We start from the raw sequence: 22,083 nt of genomic DNA, 5'->3' as shown, positions 1-22,083 counted from the left end.
TTGGTGCAGACTCGATGGGCCGAATGGCCTCCTTCTGCACTGTCGGGATTCTACGAGGAGAATTATTTTCACTCAGCGACTTATGTTCTGAAATGTCCATACATGGAGGTCCAAATGTGCTGCGTGATAATATGATGCGTTCAAAGTGAGAGAGACACACTGGGATGTTCCTCATTGTTGAAAATGTGGATCAGTATTTTACAAATAAAATGAAAGATCTCACCTAAACAGTAGGGTGTCTGACGATTTCGATGTCGCTCTCGGTCAAAGCGGTATCCAGGGTAACATGTACACACAACTCGTCCAAAATTATCAGTGCATTGCTGTTCGCAAGGTGAGCCAGCACAGACATCAGCATCTGGAGAGGAGAAAAAAAGACCAGGTCGGCAATCAGAAGTTCCCTGACACTTAATGAATATTCCCAATGGTTTGCCAAATGAAGTTAGATTGTTCTGCTAAGAAGTGAGAAAAATTAACATGAAAAAAACCCCCCAAAGTATAACAGGGAGTTGATTAGAAGTAGACAGCTGGAGAAATGATGAGATGCGAATTAGACTATCAATTCAAAACAAGTATTTTACAGGGGAGGTGATGGCCTAGTGATATTATCACTAGACTATTAATCCAGAAATTTAGCTAATCTTCTGGGGACCTGGGTTCGAATCCCGCCATGACAGGTGGTAGAATTTGAATTCAATAAAATCTATCTGGAATTAAGAATCTACTGATGACCATGAAACCATTGTCAATTAGAAAAATCTATCTAGTTCATTAATGTCCTTCAGAGAAGGGAATCTGCTGTCCTTACCTGGTCTGGCCTACATGTGACTCCAGAGCCACAGCAATGTGACTCTCAAATAGGGGTGGGCAATAAATGCTGGCCAGCCAGCTACACCTATGTCCCATGAATGAATATTTAAAAAAATGTGTGATTGGAGAAAACAATGGAGGTGGTAACTTCAAAATGGGGAGATAAGAAAATTGACATATACTTACCAAAGCCGATTCCATAGAGGGATAAATTCAAAGGGAAAGAAATAGTATAACTGCAGGACATTAACTAGAATTATGGGAGAGAGAGAGACAACTAACATCAAAACTGCAAGAGTTGCAGAGTCAGTCTCCTGAAAGAAGTAGCCATTTTTCACCCTTGCTGAACCTGAAGACTATTTTTCAGATGTGGCCAACTTAACCTGTGGTTGTGGCCATTATTTGATGAATTTAGCTCATAGAATGTCTCAGAATTCAGGCAAATGATCCCTGGAATGAAGAGCTTGTCGTAAGAGGAACGGTTGGGGACTCTGGGTCTGTCCTCGTTGGAGTTTAGAAGGATGAGGGGGGATCTTATTGAAACTTACAGGATACTGCGAGGCCTGGATAGAGTGGACATGGAGAGGATGTTTCCACTAGCAGGAAAAATTAGAACCAGAGGGCACAACCTCAGGCTTAAGGGACGATCCTTTAAAACAGAGATGAGGAGGAATTTCTTCAGCCAGAGAGCGGTGAATCTGTGGAACTCTTTGCCACAGAAGGCTGTGGAGGTCAGGTCATTGAGTGTCTTTAAGACAGAGATAGCTAGGTTCTTGATAAGGGGATCAGGGGTTAGGGGGAAAAGGCAGGAGAATGGGGATGAGAAAAATATCAGCCATGATTGAATGGCGGAGCAGATGGGCCGAGTGGCCTAATTCTGCTCCTATGTCTTATGGTCTAAACCTAGATAGTGGGAACCAGGGAATTTTCACAGTAACTTCATTGCAGTGTTAATGTAAGCCGACTCATAAAATACTTTTTTAAAACTTTAAACTCTGGGGGATAGTTTCACACAAAAGTATGTTTGTATAGTCATCAGTATGCTTAAGTGTTGTGGTGTATTATAATCCTTTTTGTCATGTGTGGTTTTTTAAAAGTTAATAAATGTTCTTTATTAATTGTTCACACAACGACTGGCTGTTCCCTCACTATATACGTTCCACACAATCTACCAAACAAAACACATATACCGTTACGAACCGGTGTTCCAAGTCACTCTTCTGGATTTTGGATACCCTCACATTTAACATCAATGTGGTTCATAACAGTTGCAACAGGTTGTGTTTTATATTGCAACTGTACTAACACCAAAATTTCAGAGAGTAGCAGAGAAGATCGGATATATCTTGTGGATGGCACGGTGGCACAGTGGTTTAGCACTGCCGCCTCACAGCTCCAGGATCTCAGGTTCGATTCCTGGCTCGGGTCACTGACTGTGCCGAGTTTACACGTTCTCCCTGTGTCTGCGTGGGTTTCCTTCAGATACTCCAGTTTCCTCCCACCTGGTTAGGGTGCATTGGCCATGCTAAATTCTCCCTCAGTGTACCCCGAACAGGCGCCGGAGTGTGGCAACTAGGGGATTTTCACAGTAACTTCATTGCAGTGTTAATGTAAGCCTACTTGTGACTAATAAATAAACTTTAACTTAGCTTTTTGAATGTGTGTGAGGATTGCAGAATGAACGGTGATGATTGTCAGAGCTTTGAGGTTCTGGGAATGAATCTGTTAGAACAGAAAGCTGGCACGGTGGCGCAGTGATTAGCACTGCTGCCTCACAGCGCCAGGGTCCCAGGTTCAATTCCCGGCTCAGGTCACTGTCCGTGTGGAGTCTGCATGTTCTCCCCATGTCTGCTTGGGTTTCCTCCGGGTGCTCCAGTTTCCTCCCACAGTCTGAAAGATGTGTAGGTTAGGTGGGTTGGCCATGCTAAATTGCCCCTCAGTGTCAGGGGGATTAGCAGGTTAAGTGGGGTTATGGGGATAGGACCTGGGTGGGATTATGATCGGTGCAGACTTGATGGGCCAAGTGATACCTTCTGTACTGTAGAGATTCTACAATCTAAGAAGATGGTTTTACAAATATTATTCTTTCATGCAGTATGGATGTCACCTGTAAGACCAGCATTTGTTTTCTTTTATAAAGACATACTTTATTCATCAAATATCTGAAAGAACCTTACCAACACTTCAATGCAGCCATCACACAAAGTGCAATAATATTCTGGTTTTCTACACCATCCTTTCCAGATGTATCCCAGCTTGGTATGGCTCCTGCTCTGCCCAAGACCGCAAGGAACTACAAAAGGTTGTGAATGTAGCCCAGTCCATCACTCAAACCAGCGTGACTCTGTCTACACTTCCCACTGCCTCGGCAAAGCAGCCGGCATAATTAAGGACCCCACGCACCCCGGACATTCTCTCTTCCACCTTCTTCCGTCGGGAAAAAGTTACAAAAGGCTGAGGTCACGTACCAACCGACTCAAGAACAGCTTCTTCCCTGCTGCAGTCAGACTTTTGAATGGACCTACCTTGCATTAAGTTGATCTTTCTCTACACCCTAGCTATGACTGTAACACTATATTCTGCACTCTCTCCTTTCCTTCTCTATGAACGGTATGCTTTGTCCGTACAGCGTGCAAGAAACAATAATTTTCACTGTATGCTAATACATGTGACAATAATAAATCAAATCCTGAGTCTGATCCTTACAGTACCCAATAGACTAGTTCAGACCCGGTAGATGCACACCACGACTAGATGGGATAGAGGCGAGGAACGTCAACCGATCACCACAGCAACCGCCGACATATCAGCTCCGCTGGGCATGGATGGCATGCAACACACACGCACACACGCATGTACAAACACACACATACACACACGCACACTCGCACACACACACACATGTGCACACACACTCGCACACGCGCGCGCACACACACACATACACATATGCAAGCACATGCATGCAAGCACGCATACATACACATGCATGCACACGCATGCACATGAACACATGCACACACACAAACACATACACACACATGAACATATGCACACACACACAGATACACACGTACACACACACACACACACACACACACATGCGTGCAAGTGTCAAGGTGCTAAGTGAGTCCACACACACAGAGCAAGGCTGCCGGCTTGTTTGGATTTGCTAAAGTAAAGTTTACAGCTGGCACACAGAGCGAATGGAGAGGGATTAGGTTTCATGCGGCTCAGAAGGAAGCAGGCAGAGGGGAAGCAAAGATCAATAGGCTAACAGAGTTCACAAGATATCAACCCTGACAAATAGTATTAACAATGTAAACTCGCATGTTATGCAATCAGTTAATCGCATGACAGGCCCAGGAAGACAGCTTGAGGTTTCACACGCGAACATGCCTCCTGGCAGAATATAAGTCAATGGAATGATTCCAATGCACGGCTGAAACTGAGGCTATCCAGCTCACCAAACAACATTTTCCATTCATGAACTGTCATAAAATATGCGCTGTTTGTGCAGCTTCCATTCTCACTGCAATGAAGTTACTGTGAAAATCCCCCAGTCGCCACACTGGCGACTGGGGGATCTTCACAGTAACTTCATTGCAGTGAGAATGTTCGGGTACACTGAGGGAGAATTCAGTGTAAAATTGGGAAGGAAATTGTCTGGGGGGCGGTTTTGCTTCTAACTTTCCATTGTCTGATTCGGCACTTTTGCTGCTTTGGATCCTCTCATGCATTCGAAAGGTGAACCCAGCAGCGAACCTTGACTCCCTCACTACCAGCGATCTCAGCAAAATTAACACTAGGCCTGTACTGCCCATATGAAAGAACTGGGGCGGCACGGTGGCACAGTGGTTAGCACTGCTGCCTCACAGTGCCAGGGACCCGGGTCCGATTCCCGGCTTGGGTCACTGTCTGTGTGGAGTTTGCACCTTCTCCCCGTGTCTGCGTGGGTTTCCTCCGGGTGCTCCGGTTTCCTCCCACAGTCCAAAGATGTGCAGGTTAGGTGGATTGGCCGTGCTAAATTGCCCCTTAGTGTTAGGGGTACTAGCTAGGGTAAATGCATGGGGTTATAGGGATAGGGCCTGAGTGGAATTCTGGTCGGTGTAGACTCGATGGGCCGAATGTCCTCCTTCTGCACTGTAAGGATTCTAAGATTCCAGGAATGAGTTTCTGTGGCTCAGAGGGCATTAAGAATTACAGTTTAAAAACAAAGAACAAAGAAAATTACAGCACAGGAACAGGCCCTTTGGCCCTCTAAGCCTGCACCGACCATGCTGCCCGACTGAACTAAAACCCCCTACCCTTCCGGGGACCGTATCCCTCTATTCCCATCCTATTCATGTATTTGTCCAGACGTCCCTTGAAAGTCACTATCGTATCTGCTTCCACTACCTCCCCCGGCAGCGAGTTCCAGGCACCCACCACCCTCTGTGTAAAAAACTTGCCTCGTACATCTCCTTTAAACCTTACCCCTCGCACCTTAAACCCAGTAATTGACTCTTCCACCCTGGGAAAAAGCTTCTGACTATCCACTCTGTCCATGCCCCTCATAATCTTGTAGACTTCTATCAGGTCGCCCCCTCAACCTCCATCGTTCTAGTGAGAACAGAAGTTTATTTATTAGTGTCATGAGTAGGCTTCCATGGTCTTCTAAGACAGAGATAGATAGGTTCTTGATTAATAAGGGGATCAGGGGTTATGGGGAAAAGGCGGGAGAATGGGGATGAGAGAAATATCAGCCGTGATTGAATGGCGGAGCAGACTCGATGGGCTGAATGGCCTAATTTTGCTCTCATGTCTTATGGTCTATGGTCTTATGGACATGAACACTGCAATGAAATTACTGTGAAAATCCCCGAGTTGCCACACTCTGGTGCCTGTTCGGGTACACTGAGGGAGAATTTAGCACGGCCAATGCACCTAACCTGCACATCTTTCGGACTGTGGGAGGAAACCGGAGCACCCGGTTGTGATGAACAAAGCATCGTAGCTGTGAGGGACAGCTCGGTGGATAGGATATTGGTATGTAGATAGGCTGGAAAATTGGGCGGGGATCCTGGATTCAGGATTCAATCCTAGACCGGGGAGCGGCACGGGCTTGGAGGGCCGAAGGGCCTGTTCCTGTGCTGTATTGTTCTTTGTTCTTTTGTTCTTTGTTCACCCGGAGGAAACCCACGCAGACACAGGGAGAATGTGCAAACTCCACACAGACAGCGACCCAAGCCGGGAGTCGAATCTGGGTCCCTGGCGTTGTGAGGCAGCAGTGCTAACCACCGTGCCACCCAACTCCGGACTCCTTTGTCCTGATCTTATCCCATTCTGCTTTTACCTCTGATACCATCATCTGCTTCTCCCTCCCTTTTCCTGCAATCTTCGAACACACGGCAGGGTGGCACAGTGGTTAGCACTGCTGCCTCACAGCACCAGGGACCCGGGTTCGATTCCTGGTTTGGGTCACTGTTTGTATGGAGTTTGCACGCTCTCCCCGTGTCTGCGTGGGTTTCCTCCGGGTGCTCCGGTTTCCTCCCACTGTCCAAAGATGTGCTGGTTCGGTGGATTGACCATGCTAAATTCTCCCTCAATGTTAATGTAAACCTACTTCAGACACTAATGAATAAACTTGAAACTTTAGTGTTCGAGGGATTAGCGGGGTAAATACATGGGGTTATGAGAATGGGGGGCCTGGAAGAGAGTGTTGTCAGTGAAGACTTGATTGCCTGAATGGCCTCTTTCTGTGCTGTAGGGATTCTATGATTCCATGTCTTACCAACTGTTCATTTCTCAAAGGACAGAGGGAGGGCGGGATGAATACGCAAGGGTGGGACAAAGACAAGAGAACTTTTATTCTAAATCTGCTTGGAATCAGAGAAAGATAAGGATGCACAGGAGGCCATTCAACCTGTTATATCTGTGCCATCCCTATGGTGAAGTTTTACAATTAGCCCTTTTCCAATGAGATGTTTTCCTTTAAGAATTCATCCAATGCTGTTTTCAATGATCTTCTCGAACCTGCTTCCACATCCCCACCCCCTCATGTCAGACAGTGCATTCCAAATCACAGCACCTCGCTGCGTTAAAAAGATTTGGGGCGGCACGGTGGCACAGTGGTTAGCACTACTGCCTCACAGCGCCAGGGACCCGGGTTCAATTCCGGCTTTGGTCACTATGGAGCTTGCACCTTCTCCCCGTGTCTGCGTGGGTTTCCTCCGGGTGCTCCGGTTTCCTCCCACAGTCCAAAGATGTGCGGATTAGATTGATTGGCCAGGCTAAATTGTCTCTTAGTGTCGGGGGGCTAGCAGGGGAAATGTGTGGGGTTACAGGAATAGGGCCTGGGTGAGATTGTGGACGGCACAGACTCGATGGGCCGAATGGCCTTCTTCTGTACTGTCAGGATTCTATGAACATGAGTGTCCCTTTTGTTAACCTCCTTATCGACCTTACTGACCTGGCTACAATCTATCCTTCCCTACTCCACTAAACAGGAGTCAAATCTCCTTGACTTTCTCTCCACTAAGGAGAATAACTTCAGCTTTAACCGTCTCAACATAACTGATGTTCCCCGATTATCACGTTGTTGAATCTCTCCTTCATCCCCTCTGAGGCCTTCGCTGCTCAGAACTGAATGCAACGTTTCAACTGAGGCCTAACCAGTGTTTTATCATCTTCCCATGATGGGTGGCAAGGTGGGACAGTGGGTTAGCACTGCTGCCTCACAGCACCAGGGACCTGGGTTCGATTCCCGGTTTGGGTCACTGTGTGGAGTCTGCACGTTCTCCCTGTGTCTGCGTGGGTTTCTTCCGGGTGCTCCGGTTTCCTCCCACAGTCCAAAAGATGTGCAGGTTAGGTTGATTGGTCATGCTAAATTGCCCCTTAGTGTCCCGGGATGTATGGGTTAGAGGGATTAGTGAGGTAGATATGTGGGATTATGGGAATAGGGCCTGGGTGGGATTGTTATCAGTGCAGACTCAATGGCCCAAATGCCCTCCTTCTGCACTATAGGGTTTCCATGATTTTTAGCAAGACTTTTGTATTCTAATCCTTTATTAATACATAGATCCTACAGTGCAGAAGGAGGCCATTCGGTCCATCTTGTTACCCTAGCTAGTCCCCCCGATATTAAGGGTCAATTTAGCATGGCCAATCCACCTAACCTGCACATCTTTGGAGTGTGGGAGGAAACCGGAGCACCCGGAGGAAACCCACGCAGACACGGGGAGAACGTGCAAACTCCACACAGACAGTGACCCAAGGCCGGAATCGAACCTGGATCCCTGGCGCTGTGAGGCAGCAGTGCTAACCACTGCCCCAAATAATGGTTCTCATACAAGAGGACAAGCCAGAATCCTAATCCCCATCAATCGTGTGATGGACAATTAGGGATGAATAATGAATGCTGGCCTAACCACTGAAGCCCACATCCCTTGTGAATACCTAAAAAAGGAAAAGGCAGGCTCCATGGTGACACAGTGGTTAGCACTGCTGCCTCACAGCGCTAGGGACCAGGGTTCGACTCCCGGCTTGGGTCACTGTCTGTGCGGAGTCTGCACATTCTCCCCATGTCTGCGTGGGTTTCCTCCGGGCGCTCCGCTTTCCTCCCACAGTCCTGAAAGACGTGCTGGTTAGGCGCATTGGCCGTGCTAAATTCTCCCTCAGTGTACCCGAACAGGGGCCAGAGTGTGGCGACTGGGGGATTGTCACCGTAACTTCATTGCAGTGCTAATGTAAGCCTACTTGTGACACTAATAAATAAGCTTTCAATTTTCCTGTGTACTTGGCACAATCTGTTATGGATGCACACGAGATGAGTGTAGTTTTCTATACAATATTTATGTTACAGTTGCAACATACAACTAGAAGATCAGGTTTTCAAGACTTGTGAGGCTGGAAACAAAAGAGAGGAAGCGGTTGATTGAGAGTTCGATATTTAATCTCTCCAAGTTCAGAACCAAGACATCACCTCATTTGTGTTTCATCAAAAGCCACGCCATTCTTCCCAGTAATTCCAATGGGTTTTTTGAGTTGGCAAGCAAAAGGGGTGATGGTTTTTTTGCCTTGTCTGGTTTGCAGATGGAAAAATTAATAACCACTGGACTAAGAGTGTGCAGAGGAACAGAGAGACTTGGGAGTGTAGCTACTCAAGTCTTTGAAGTTGGCCAATCAGGTTGAGAAGACTGGCCGAAGAGCTCATAGGATTCTTGGTGGCACGGTGGTTAGCACTGCTGCCTCACAGCGCCAGGGACCCGGGTTCGACTCCCGGCTTGGGTCACTGTCTGTGCGGAGTCTGCACGCTCTCCCCCGTGTCTGTGGGGGTTTCCTCCGGGTGCACCAGTTTCCTCCCACAGTCCCAAGAGGTGCAAATTAGGTGGATTGGCCATGCTAAATTGACCCTAGTGTCAGGGGGATTAGCAGGGTAAATGTGTGGGTTTACGGGATTAGGGTCTGGGTGGGATTGCGGTCGGTGTAGACTCAATGGGCCGAATGGCCTCTTTCTGCGCTGTAGGGATTCTATGATTCTATTCTATGATTCCAAGACTTGCATTTATATTGCATTTTTTAATGACAATATAAAAGTGGCATTACAACCAATGCAGTGATTTAAAAGCAGTCGCTGTTGTAATGCAGAAAGCGCAGCAGTCAATAGGCGCACAGCAAGATCCCACAATGATAATGACCTAGATAATCTGTTTCCCGTGATGCTAACTGACCTGGATACTGGGAATCGCTCCCACTGCTGTTTTTCAAAAATAGTTCCACGGGGTCTTTTGCATCAACTCAAGCAGGCAGATGGGGCTTTAACATTGCCATCAAAGGACAGCACCTCTGACAGTGCAACACCCCCTCAGCAATGCACTGGGAGTGTCTTGATTTTTGAGCTCCAGCTCTTGTGACTTCAATACAAGGGTGTTACCAACTAAGGAAATTTGGCATGTCAGCTACGACTCTCGCCAACTTTTACAGATGCACTATAGAAAGCATCCTTTCCAGATGTATCACAGCTTGGTATGGCTCCTGCTCTGTCCAAGACCGCAAGAAACTACAAAGGGTCGCGAATGTAGCCCAGTCCATCACGCAAACCAGCCTCCCATCCACTGACTCTGTCTACACCTCCCGCCTTGGCAAAGCAGCCAGCATAATCAAGGACCTCACGCACTCTGGAAATTCTCTCTTCCACCTTCTTTCGTCGGGAAAAAGATACAAAAGTCTGAGGTCACGTACCAACCGACTCAAGAACAGCCTCTCCCCTGCTGCCGTCAGACTTTTGAATGGACCTACTTCGCACTAAGTTGATCTTTCTCTACACCCTAGCTATGACTGTAACACTACATTCTGCACTCTCTCCTTTCCTTCTCTATGAACGGTATGCTTTTGGCTGTATAGCGCGCAAGAAACAATATTTTTCACTGTATGTTAATACATGTGACAATAATAAATCAAATCAAAGAGAGGGATCTGAAGAAGGGTGGGAATTTTAAAATCGCGGCAGTGTCGAGAACATTCCCATTTCATAGAATCCCTACAGTGCAGAAGGAGGCCATTCGGCCCATCAGGTCTGCACCGACCACAATCCCATCCAGACCCTATCCTCATAACCCCATGCATTTACCCTAGCTAGTCCCCCTGACACTAAGGGACAATTTAGCATGGCCAATCCACCTAAGCAGCACATCTTTTGGACTGTGGGAGGAAACCGGAGCACCCGGGGGAAACCCACGCAGACACGGGGGAGAACGCGCAAACTCCACACAAACAGTGACCTAAGTTGGGAATCGAACCCGAGTCCCTGGCGCTGTGATAACCAGTAATTTTAATCTCTCCCGCACGGCCAAGAGTCAAGGCAATTAGAGACAGCTTCACAATATGAATCGGCATTATTTTTTCATCAATGTAATTATTATGCAAACAGAAAAAGAACCTCAAATACACCCAAACACTTCCTTAAAGGTTTAAATGTTAATCTCACATAAAATTGCTGATGAAAACTGCTGGCATCTTTGAAAATGCAAACAAATGATGATTAAGGGCCACCACCTACTCCCACGCCACCTTTTTTGGTTTATCATCATCACAATAATTTGTTGGAACTTTCCCCACAGATATCCCTCTGTGCAATAAACAGCCTCCTCTTATCTCACCCCCATTGTAGAATGTTTTGTTTCCTCCTTCACCCTTTTACATCATTCCTGCTTGGGTCTCTACCAAAAAAGTTACACACCTGCCCACAACAATAACCTTCCAGTCTACTGCGCTGTGCAGGTGGATCGATTGCCAAAAACACCCATGGATCTGTCTAAATAACCTCCTCATTCACCGAGGTTGGCAACTTCTGACAGCAGAGAGGGCAGTAAAGGGTTGACAACAAAGGCTGAGACGGAGACCTGATCGAGGTCTACAAAATTCATCGACAGGGTGGAAAGTCAGAGGCTTTTTCCCCAGGGTGGAAGTGTCAATTACAAGGGGGGGGCACAGGTACAAGGTGAGAGGGGGAAAGTTTAAGGGAGATGTGCGGGGGAGGTTTTTCACGCAGGGAGTGTTGGGTGCCTGGAACACACTGCCAGAGGAAGCAGGCACATTAGCAACATTTAAGAGGCATCTGGATGGGTCCATGAATAGGGAGGGAATAGAGGGATACGGAGTAAGGGCAGAAAGTGTTTTTTTCAGTTTAGTTAGGGCATCATGATCGGCACAGGCTTGGAGGGCCGAAGGGCCTGTTCCTGTGCTGTACTGTTCTTTGTTTAAATAAATCTGTGTGTGTGTGTGTGTGTGTTAGTGAGTATGTGTGTATGTGTGTTAGTATGTGTGTGTGTGTTAGTGAGTATGTGTATGTGTGTGTGCATGTTAGTGTGTGTTAGTGAGTATGTGTGTTAGTATGTGTGTGTGTGTTAGTGAGTATGTGTATGTGTGTGTGTGTGTGTGTTAGTGAATGTGTGTGTGTGTGTGTGTTAGTGAATGTGTGTGTGTTAGTGAGTATGTGTGTGTGTTAGTGAGAGTGTGTGTGGGTGTTAGTATGTGTGTGTGTGTGCATGTGTGTGTGTGTTAGTATGTATGTGTGTGTGTGTGTGTGTTAGTGAGTGTGTGTATTAATGAATATGTGTGTGTGTGTTAGTATGTGTGTGTGTTAGTGAGTATGTGTGTTAGTGTGTGTGTGTGTGTGTGTGTTAGTGAGTATGAGTGTGTGTGTTAGTGTGTGTGTGTGTGTTAGTGAGTATGTGTTTGTGTGTGTTCGTGTGTTCGTGTGTGTGTTAGTGAGTATGTGTGTGTGTGTGTTAGTGAGTATGTGTGTGTGTGTGTGTTAGTGTGTGTGTGAGTTAGTGAGTATGTGTGTGTGTGTTAGTGTGTGTGTGTGTTAGTGAGTATGTGTGTGTGTGTTAGTGTGTGTGTGTGTTAGTGAGTATGTGTGTGTGTTAGTTACTATGTGTGTGTGTGTTAGTGACTGTGTGTGTGTGTTAGTGAGTGTGTGTGTGTGTGTTAGTGTGTGTGTGAGTTAGTGAGTATGTGTGTGTGTGTTAGTGTGTGTGTGTGTTAGTGAGTATGTGTGTGTGTTAGTTACTATGTGTGTGTGTGTTAGTGACTGTGTGTGTGTGTTAGTGAGTGTGTGTGTGTTAGTGAGTGTGTGTGTGTGTGTGTTAGTGAGTGTGTGTTAGCGAGTATGTGTGTGTGTGTATGTGTGTGTTAGTGAGTGTGTGTGTGTGTTAGCGAGTATGTGTGTGTGTGTATGTGTGTGTTAGTGAGTATGTGTGTGTTTGTGTCCGTGTGTACGTACCATTTGAGTGTGTGTGTGTCTGTGTGTGTATGTGTGTGTCCGTGTGTGTGTGTGTCCATGTGTGTGTGTGTCCGTGTGTCCATGTGTGTGTGTGTATGTGTCTGTCCGTGTCCGTGTGTATGCACCATTTGTGTGTGTGTGTGTGTGAAAGAGTGTGAGTGAGTGTGAGTGAGTGTGCATGTATGTGTACATGAGAGAATGGATGCACGTGGGTTTGGATGTGTGCGCATTAATTCCTCTTCAATAAAAGACGTTTAGTTTCACATCATCGTTTCATGTCTGTCAAACGAAGGAGATAGTCATCGACTTCAGGAGGCGTAGAGGAGAACATGCCCCTGTCTACATCAGTAGGGGTGAAATGGAAATTGTTAAGAGCTTCAAGTTTCTAGGTGTCCAGATCACCAACAACCTGTCCTGAACCCTCCACACTGACGCTATAATTAAGAAAGCCCACTAACGCCTGTACTTTCTCAGGAGGCTAAGGAAATTCAGCATGTCCACTACAACTCTCATCAACTATTACAGATGCACCATAGAAAGCATCCTTTCTGGTTGTATCACAGTTTGGTGTGGCTCTTGCTCTGCCCAAGACCGCAGGAACTACAAAGGGTTGCAACACGCGATGTAGTGCTAATTTTTAAAGATGTTCTTTCGTGGGATTTTTGAGGGAGTATTTAGCGTGGCCAATGCACTTAACCAGCACATCTTTTGGATTGTGGGAGGAAGCTGGAGCACTGAAGAAAACCCATGCAGACACGGGGAGAATGTGCAGACTCTACACAAACAGTGATCCAAGCCGGGAATCGAACCCGGGTCCCTGACGCTGTGAGGCAGCAATGCTAACCACGGTGCCACCGTGCTGCTTAGTTCTTTGCTGTGTTTTTGGGAATTTGCTGTGTGCAAGCGACTGCATTTCAAAAGTCCTTCGCTGACTGCAAAGCGCTTTGCGCCATCTTGAGGCAGTGACAGGCGTCATAGAAATGCAAAGTTCTTTTCCTTCATCTTCCAGCAACTTGTGTTGGATGACTCATCGTTGATAGCTAATGACATCTCACCATCAATTTATCATTCAAGGTGAAGATATTACTGAGAGCCAGTTGTAGGTTTTAGTTTTTTCCTTGACAGCCTACTCTGCTATCGGTGAGAGATTTGTGACATCATAGTCTTGTGATCTTCCACCTCTGATCTCACAGTGTGTTCAGGAATGGCCATTAATCTCCAGCATTTTCACAGCTTTAGTATCGCAAAGGGTTAACAGAATGAACCCAGGTTTAATTCTGGCCTCAGGTCACTTTCTGTGTGGAGTTGGCACATTCTCCCCATGTCTGCGTGGGTTTCCTCCGGGTGCTCCGGTTTCCTCCCACAGTCCAAAGATGTGCGGGTTAGGTGGATTGGCCATGCTACATTGACCCTAGTGTCAGGGGGATTAGTAGGGTAAATGTGTGGGGTTACGGGAATAGGGCCTGGGTGGGATTGTGGACAGTACAGACTTGATGGGCCGAATGGCCTCCTTCTGCTCTGCAGGGATTCTATGATGCTATGGAATGGAAATATTAACATATAGTGTAGAATAGATGATGTTGCATCATAGCTATTAATCATTCATGTGTTCGGCTCTCTCTCTCTCTATCTCTCAGAGAGTGTGAGGAACCACTAACTCTGTCTACACCTCTCGCTGCCTCAGAAAAGCAGCCAGCATAATTAAGGACCCCACGCATCTCAGACATTCTCTCTTCCCCCTTCTTCCGTCGGGAAAAAAATACAAAAATCTTAGACCACATACCAACTGAGTCAAGAGGGTGGCACGGTGGCACAGTGGTTAGCACTGCAGCCTCACAGTGCCAGGGACCCGGGTTCGATTCCCGCCTTGGGTCACTGTCTGTGTGGAGATTGCACGTTCTCCCCGTGTCTGCATGGGTTTCCTCCGGGTGCTCCGGTTTCCTCCCACAGTCCAAAAGATGTGCTGGTTAGGTGCATTGGCCATGCTAAATTCTTCCTCAGTGTACCCAAACAGGCGCCGGAGTGTGATGAGGGGATTTTCACAGTAACTTCATTGCAGTGTTAATGTAAGCCTACTTGTGACACTGATAAATAAAAATAAACTAAAAAAGAACAGCTTCTTCCCTGCTGCTGTCAGACTTTTGAATGGACCTACCTTATATTCAGTTGATCTTTCTTTACACCCTAGCTATGACTAACACTACATTCTGCACCCTCTCCTTTCCTTCTCTATGAATGGTATGTTTTGTCTGTATAGCGCGCAAGAAACAATACTTTTCACTGTATCCCAATACATGTGACAATAATAAATCAAATCAAATCAAATGTAAGAACACCATGCTTAGGGTCTCCTGCCTACTCTGTAATGTGTTTCGATGTAAAACTAATAAATACTGTTAACCAAGTACAAGTGTCTGATTACAGCCTGCAACAGTAGCCAAGAGCCACGCTTAGACTCCGATTAAGAAGATAATCTCAGCCTTCTGTTAGGGTCATAGAATCCCTCCAGTGCAGAAGAAGGCCATTTGGCCCATCGAGTCTGCACCGGCCCACAAACAGAGTATCTTACCGAGGCCCTCTCTGCTGCTGCATCTCCGTGACCACATACATTTACGATGGGCCGGCACGGTGGCACAGGGGTTAGCACTGCTGCCTCACAGCACTAGGGACCCAGGTCCTATTCCGGCCTCGGGTCACTCTCTGTGTGGAGTACGCAGGTTCTCCCCGTGTCTGCGTGGGTTTCCTCCGGGTGCTCCGGTTTCCTCCCACACTCCAAAGATGTGCGGGTTAAGTGCTTTGGCCGTGCTAAATTGACCCTCAGTATCAGGGGGACTAGCAGGGTAAATAATGGGGTTAGAGGGTTAGGGCCTGGGTGGGATTGCTGGCGGTGCAGGCTCGTTGGGCCGAATGGCCTCTTTCTACACTGTAGGGATTCTATGGATTCTGCCTACACACCAAGAGAAGGCACACACACTACGCAATGGATTCTCCTTCAGCATCCATGACAGGAATACAGTCTTTCATTGTTCTTGTTACAGACTCTGGGATAACGACCGTTCCGTTGGTTTCACTGTTGCATATCTTTCCGTAGAACCATTGAAACCCTGGCCCATTGATTCTGCCCTGGCTATCCAAAAGAGCATCAATCCAGGCCCTCCCCTCCACTCTATCTCTGTAACCCCATACATTTAGCATGGCCAATCCACCTAACCTGCACATCTTTGGACATTAATGGGCACTTTAGCATGGCCAATCCACCTAACTTGCACATCTTTGGACACTAAGGGGCAATGTAACATGGCCAATCCACCTAACCTGCACATCTTTGGACATTAATGGGCACTTTAGCATGGCCAATCCACCTAACTTGCACATCTTTGGACACTAAGGGGCAATGTAACATGGCCAATCCACCTAACCTGCACATCTTTGGATATTAATGGGCACTTTAGCATGGCCAATCCACCTAACTTGCACATCTTTGGACACTAAGGGGCAATTTAGCATGGCCAATCCACCTAACCTGCACATCTTTGGACACTAAGGGGCAATTTAGCATGGCCAATCCACCTAACCTGCACATCTTTGGACACTAAGGGGCAATTTAACATGGCCAATCCAGCTAACCTGCACATCTTTGGACACTAAGGGGCAATTTAGCATGGCCAATCCACCTAACCCACACATCTTTGGACACTAAGGGGCAATGTAACATGGCCAATCCACCTAACCTGCACATCTTTGGACACGAAGGGGCAATTTAGCATGGTCAATCCACCTAACCAGCACATCTTTGGACACTAAGGGGCAATTTAGCATGGCCAATCCACCTAACCTGCACATCTTTCGACCTTGGGAGGAAACTGGAGTATCCAGAGGAAATCCACGCAGATGCGGGGAGAATGTGCAGACTCCACACAGACAGTGACCCGAGGTCAGAATTGAACCCTGGGTCCCTGGTGCTGTGAGGCAGCAGTGCTAACCACTGTGCCTCCGTGTGACGCAATGCTCCCAGTTGCTGACTGTAACCTGGCATTGATAAACGAGTCTTCCTTTTTCTCGATGTTTTGTGTGACGGAAGCAATGTGACTCATCATTTGGAGCAATGGTGTTTGCCTCAATGAAGTGGCGGCAGGGAGCAGCCCCACCTAGTGTTTTAAAGGTAGATGGCAACGCGGCCAAGCAAGGACAGGTGCAGTAAGATGAAACTTGCGTTTCTAAAGCCCTTTCCACAGCCTCAGGGACAGCCCAAAGTGCTTTGCCACCAATGAAGTACTTTTAAAATGTCACCACAGACTGCAAAGAGCTGATTCCGGGCGCCCAGTGCGGGGAGGGGGTGGGGAAGGTGAAGGACTTCCTCGTGAACCCGCTGCTGGGCAAACTTGCCATCAACAGGCCCAGGCAGCGGGTGACCGAGGGGTCATCCGACTTGACTACCTACCCCACTACCGTTGCTATATTCATGGCTGGGTAAACCTGGAGAAGGGGTGGTCAAGGGCACTGTTGAGGCCTTCCATGCCCGCTGGGCACCGCAGGGGCTGGGGTGTATTATCGACCCCTTTAATCACATTTTAGTTTGATGTTTGAAGTTTCCTTTCTGCCTTGGGCACTTCCCTTCTCTTTGGGGACTGCCCCTTTTAATTTCTCCCTCAGTTAATTTGATTTAGTTCAATTGTTTAGTCAAAGAGATTGACAGCAAAGAGCTAAATGACAAGATAAATGACTGAACGACTTTGTGAATAGGAACACAGGAAAAGCAGGAGGCTATTGAGGCTCCCAGGTCTAATATACAATTTTATTTAATCATTTATGGGACATGGGTGTCGCTGGCTGGGCCGGCATTTATTGCCCCTCCCTAGTTGCCCGAGGGCAGTTGAGAGTCAACCACATTGCTGTGGCTCTGGAGTCACATGTAGGCCAGACCAGGTAAGGATGGCAGATTTCCTTACCTAAAGGGACATTAGTGAACCAGATGGGTTTTTCCGACAATGGTTTCATGGTCATCAGTAGATTCTTAATTCCAGATATTTTGTATTGAATTCAAATCCCACCATCTGCCGTGGCGGGATTGAAACCCGGGTCCCCAGAACATTAGCTGAGTTTCTGGATTAATAGTCTAGTGATAATACCACTAGGCCATTACTTCCATACCATTCGTAGAGAACATAGGGGAGATGGAAATGATAGGGTGCAGAATATAGGTTTACAGTCATAGCTAGGGTGTAGAGAAAGATCAGCTTAATATATGAACAAAAGAACAAAGAACAATACAGCACAGGAACAGGCCCTTCGGCCCTCCAAGCCCGCGTCGCTCCCTGGTCCAAACTAGACCATACTTTTGTATCCCTCCATTCCCACTCCGTTCATGTGGCTATCTAGATAAGTCTTAAACATTCCCAGTGTGTCCGCCTCCACCACCTTGCCCGGCAGCGCATTCCAGGCCCCCACCACCCTCTGTGTAAAATATGTCCTTCTGATATCGGTGTTAAACCTCCCCCCGCCTCACCTTGAACCTATGACCCCTCGTGAACGTCACCACCGACCTGGGAAAAAGCTTCCCACCATTCACCCTATCTATGCCTTTCATAATTTTATACACCTTTATTAGGTCACCCCTCATCCTCCGTCTTTCCAGTGAGAACAACCCCAGTTTACCCAATCTCTCCTCATAACTAAGCCCCTCCATACCAGGCAACATCCTGGTAAACCTCCTCTGCACTCTCTCTAAAGCCTCCACGTCCTTCCGGTAGTGTGCCGACCAGAACTGGGCGCAGTATTCCAAATGCGGCCGAACCAACGTTCTATACAACTGCAACATCAGACCCCAACTTTTATACTCTATGCCCCGTCCTATAAAGGCAAGCATGCCATATGCCTCATTCACTATCTTCTCCACCTGTGACGTCACCTTCAAGGATCTGTGGACTTGCACACCCAGGTCCCTCTGCGTATCTACACCCTTTATGGTTCTGCCATTTATCGTATAGCTCCTCCCTACATTATTTCTACCAAAATGCATCACTTCGCATTTATCTGGATTGAACTCCATCTGCCATTTCTTTGCCCAAATTTCCAGCCTATCTATATCCTTCTGTAGCCTCTGACAATGTTCCTCACTATCTGCAAGTCCTGCCATTTTCATGTCGTCCGCAAACTTACTGATCACCCCAGTTACACCTTCTCCAGATCGTTTATATAAATCACGAACAGCAGAGGTCCCAATACAGAGCCCTGCGGAACACCACTAGTCACAGGCATCCAGCCGGAAAAAGACCCTTCCACTACCACCCTCTGTCTTCTGTGACCACTTCTGTGACCAAGCCAGTTCTCCACCCATCTAGCCACCTCCCCCTTTATCCCATGAGATCCAACCTTTTGCACCAACCTACCATGAGGGTCTTTGTCAAACGCTTTACTAAAGTCCATATAGACGACATCCACGGCCCTTCCCTCGTCAACCATTCCAGTCACTTCTTTAAAAAACTCCACCAGGTTAGTGAGGCATGACCTCCCTCTCACAAAACCATGCTGACTATCGTTAATGAGTTTATTCCTTTCTAAATGCGCATACATCCTATCTCTAAGAATCCTCTCCAACAACTTCCCGACCACGGACGTCAAGCTCACCGGCCTATAATTTCCCAGGTTATCCTTCCTACCCTTCTTAAGTAACGGGACCACATTAGCTATCCTCCAGTCCTCCGGGACCTCACCTGTGTCCAGTGACGAGACAAAGATTTGCGTCAGAGGCCCAGCGATTTCATCTCTCGTCTCCCTGAGCAGCCTGGGATAGATTCCATCAGGCCCTGGGGATTTGTCAGTCTTTATATTCCCTAAAAAACCTAACACTTCCTCCCTTGTAATGGAGATTTTCTCTAACGGGTCAACACTCCCCTCCGAGACACTCCCAGTCAACACATCCCTCTCCTTTGTGAATACCGACGCAAAGTATTCATTTAGGATCTCCCCTACTTCTTTGGTAGATCCATTCAAATGTAAGCCTACTTGTGACACTAATAAATAAACTTTAAAATAGTGGGCATCTTATGAGATTCATTAGTTTGAGTTTCATCGGGTGTTAAGGTGCTGAATAAAAGATGAATGAAGCTTACAGCAGATGGATGGAGGAAAGTAAATTAGTCCTTCAGGGAAAATCGTTTCCTTTTTGACTTTCCCTAAGGTTCCAGTTGTCATTTCATCTTTCCTGCCCTGCCAGAGCCACAGTGGCAGCAGTGTGTATCATCTGCAAGATGCACTGCAACAACTCACCAGGGCTCCCTCAACAGCAAACCTGAACTTCTACCATTTGGAATGACAAGTGCAGGACATGTATGGGACCACCGCCATCTCCCATGTTCCCCTCCAAGCCACAACACAATCCTGACTTAGAACTACACCGCTGTTCCTTCACTGTCGCTGGGCGGCACGGGGGCACGCTCCGGTGTGTTGCGAGTTGTGAGGATATTCTTTTTATTTTATTTATGAGTGTCACAGGTAGGCTTACATTAACACTGCAATGAAGTTACTGTGAAAATCCCCCAGTCGCCACGCTCCGGCGCCTGTTCGGGCACACTGAGGGAAAACTTAGCACAGCCAATGCACCCTAACCAGCTCGTCTTTCGGACTGTGGGAGGAAACCGGAGAACCCGGAGGAAACCCACGCAGACATGGGGAGAATGTGTAGACTCCACGCAGACAGTGACCCAAACCCGGAATCGAACTGGGGTCCCTGGCGCTGTGAGGCAGCAGTGTACATCTTTGGTAGCTGTGCCTTTAGCTGCCTGTGTCCTAAGCTCGGAAGGATTTGCTCACGGAAATGTCTTATTGAATAAGAGACTAGCTCAATGAAATACCCAGAATTGAAGATACTGCAACCCACACACGGATCCAATTGACTTCCGTGTGAGAACAGGCACAGGTTGCTCGAGCCCTAACTTCCTCAGTCTTATCAGCATTACGCCATCACTTGTTTCAAAGTAATTCTTCAGGAAACTGCAGGCCATCATTTTTTGATTTGATTTATTATCACATGTATTAACATACAGTGAAAAGTATTGTTTCTTGCGCACTATATAGACAAAGCATACCGTTCATAGAGAAGGAAATGTAGTGTTACAGTCATAGCTAGTAGAGAAAGATCAGCTTAATATAAGGTGGGGTCCATTCAAAAGTCTGACAGCAGCAGGTAAGAAGCTGTTCTTGAGTCGGTTGGTACGTGACCTCAGACTTTTGTATCTCTTTCCCGATGGAAGAAGGTGGAAGAGAGAATAGAAACATAGAAACATAGAAAACTACAGCACAAAACAGGCCCTTCGGCCCCACAAGTTGTGCCGAACATATCCCTACCTTTTAGGCCTACCTATAACCCTCCATCCTATTAAGTCCCATGTACTCATCCAGGAGTCTCTTAAAAGACTCCATTCAGTTTGCCTCCACCACCACTGGTGGCAGCCGATTCCACTCGCCCACCACCCTCTGTGTGAAAAACTTCCCCCTAACATTTCCCCTGTACCTACACCCCAGCACCTTAAACCTGTGTCCTCTCGTAGCAGCCATTTCCACCCTGGGAAAAAGCCTCTGAGAGTCCATCCAATCGATGCCTCTCAACATCTTATATACCTCTATTAGGTCTCCTCTCATCCTACGTCTCTCCAAGGAGAAAATACCGAGCTCCCTCAGCCTATCCGCATAAGGTATGCCACTCAATCCAGGCAACATCCTTGTAAATCGCCTCTGCACCCTTTCAATCTTTTCCACATCCTTCCTGTAATGAGGTGACCAGAACTGAGCACAGTACTCCAAGTGGGGTCTGACGAGGGTCTTATATAGCTGCATCAATGTCTGGAATGCGTGGGGTCCTTGATTATGCTGGCTGCTTTCCCAAGGCAGTGGGAAGTGTAGACAGAGTCAATGGATGGGAGGCTGGTTTGCGTGATGAATTGGGCTTCATTCATGAGCCTTTGTAATTTCTTGTGGTCTTGGGCAGAGCAGGAGACATACCAAGCTGTGATACATCCAAAAAGGATGCTTTCTATAGTGCATCTGTAAAAATTGGTGAACCCCTTAGCGGGCATGCCAAATTTCCTTAGCCTCCTGAGAAAGTAGAGGTGTTGGTGGGTTTTCGTAATTATAATGTCGGCATGGGGGGGGGACCAGGAGTCCACCCAAGAGATTGGTGGTGATCTGGACGCCTTGAAACTTGAAGCTCTCGACCATGTGGGTGGAACGCTTGGATAGTGGTCTGCTCCTTCCTCTGTTTGAGCTTGGTCTCTCCCTTGGTCTGCTGAAGGCACTTAAAATGGTCAGTACCTTCTCCAGTTTGGGCGGTCCCGGGTTGGTGACCCCCGCGGGTCGGGGGGATGTTGCATTGTTTTTTTTCAGGGAGAATGTCCACAGGTTGTTCCGGGTCATGGCTGACCCACATTTCAACTCTGTTTACCCGACTTTCTTCCTACGACCTCATCAAAGAAACTATCCCCGCTCTGCGACTAGCAATTGCGCTCCGG

General features: G+C 47.3%; 1 protein-coding gene across 1 annotated transcript in view; it reads right to left on the bottom strand.

The window, feature by feature from the left end:
* The window catches only part of LOC144480528 (collagen and calcium-binding EGF domain-containing protein 1-like), a 152,284-nt gene that overhangs the window by 39,083 nt on the left and 91,118 nt on the right, over positions 1-22,083 (bottom strand). Inside the window, exon 4 of the mRNA XM_078200092.1 lies at positions 224-358. Coding sequence (XP_078056218.1) covers positions 224-358 — 135 coding nt within the window. The remainder of the gene's footprint in view (positions 1-223; positions 359-22,083) is intronic.

The sequence above is a fragment of the Mustelus asterias genome, chromosome 29 (genome assembly GCF_964213995.1).
Source record: "Mustelus asterias chromosome 29, sMusAst1.hap1.1, whole genome shotgun sequence".
NCBI lineage: Eukaryota > Metazoa > Chordata > Chondrichthyes > Carcharhiniformes > Triakidae > Mustelus > Mustelus asterias.
The sequence above is the reverse complement of the archived record's forward strand: the minus strand, read 5'-3'. Positions and strand labels throughout refer to the sequence as shown.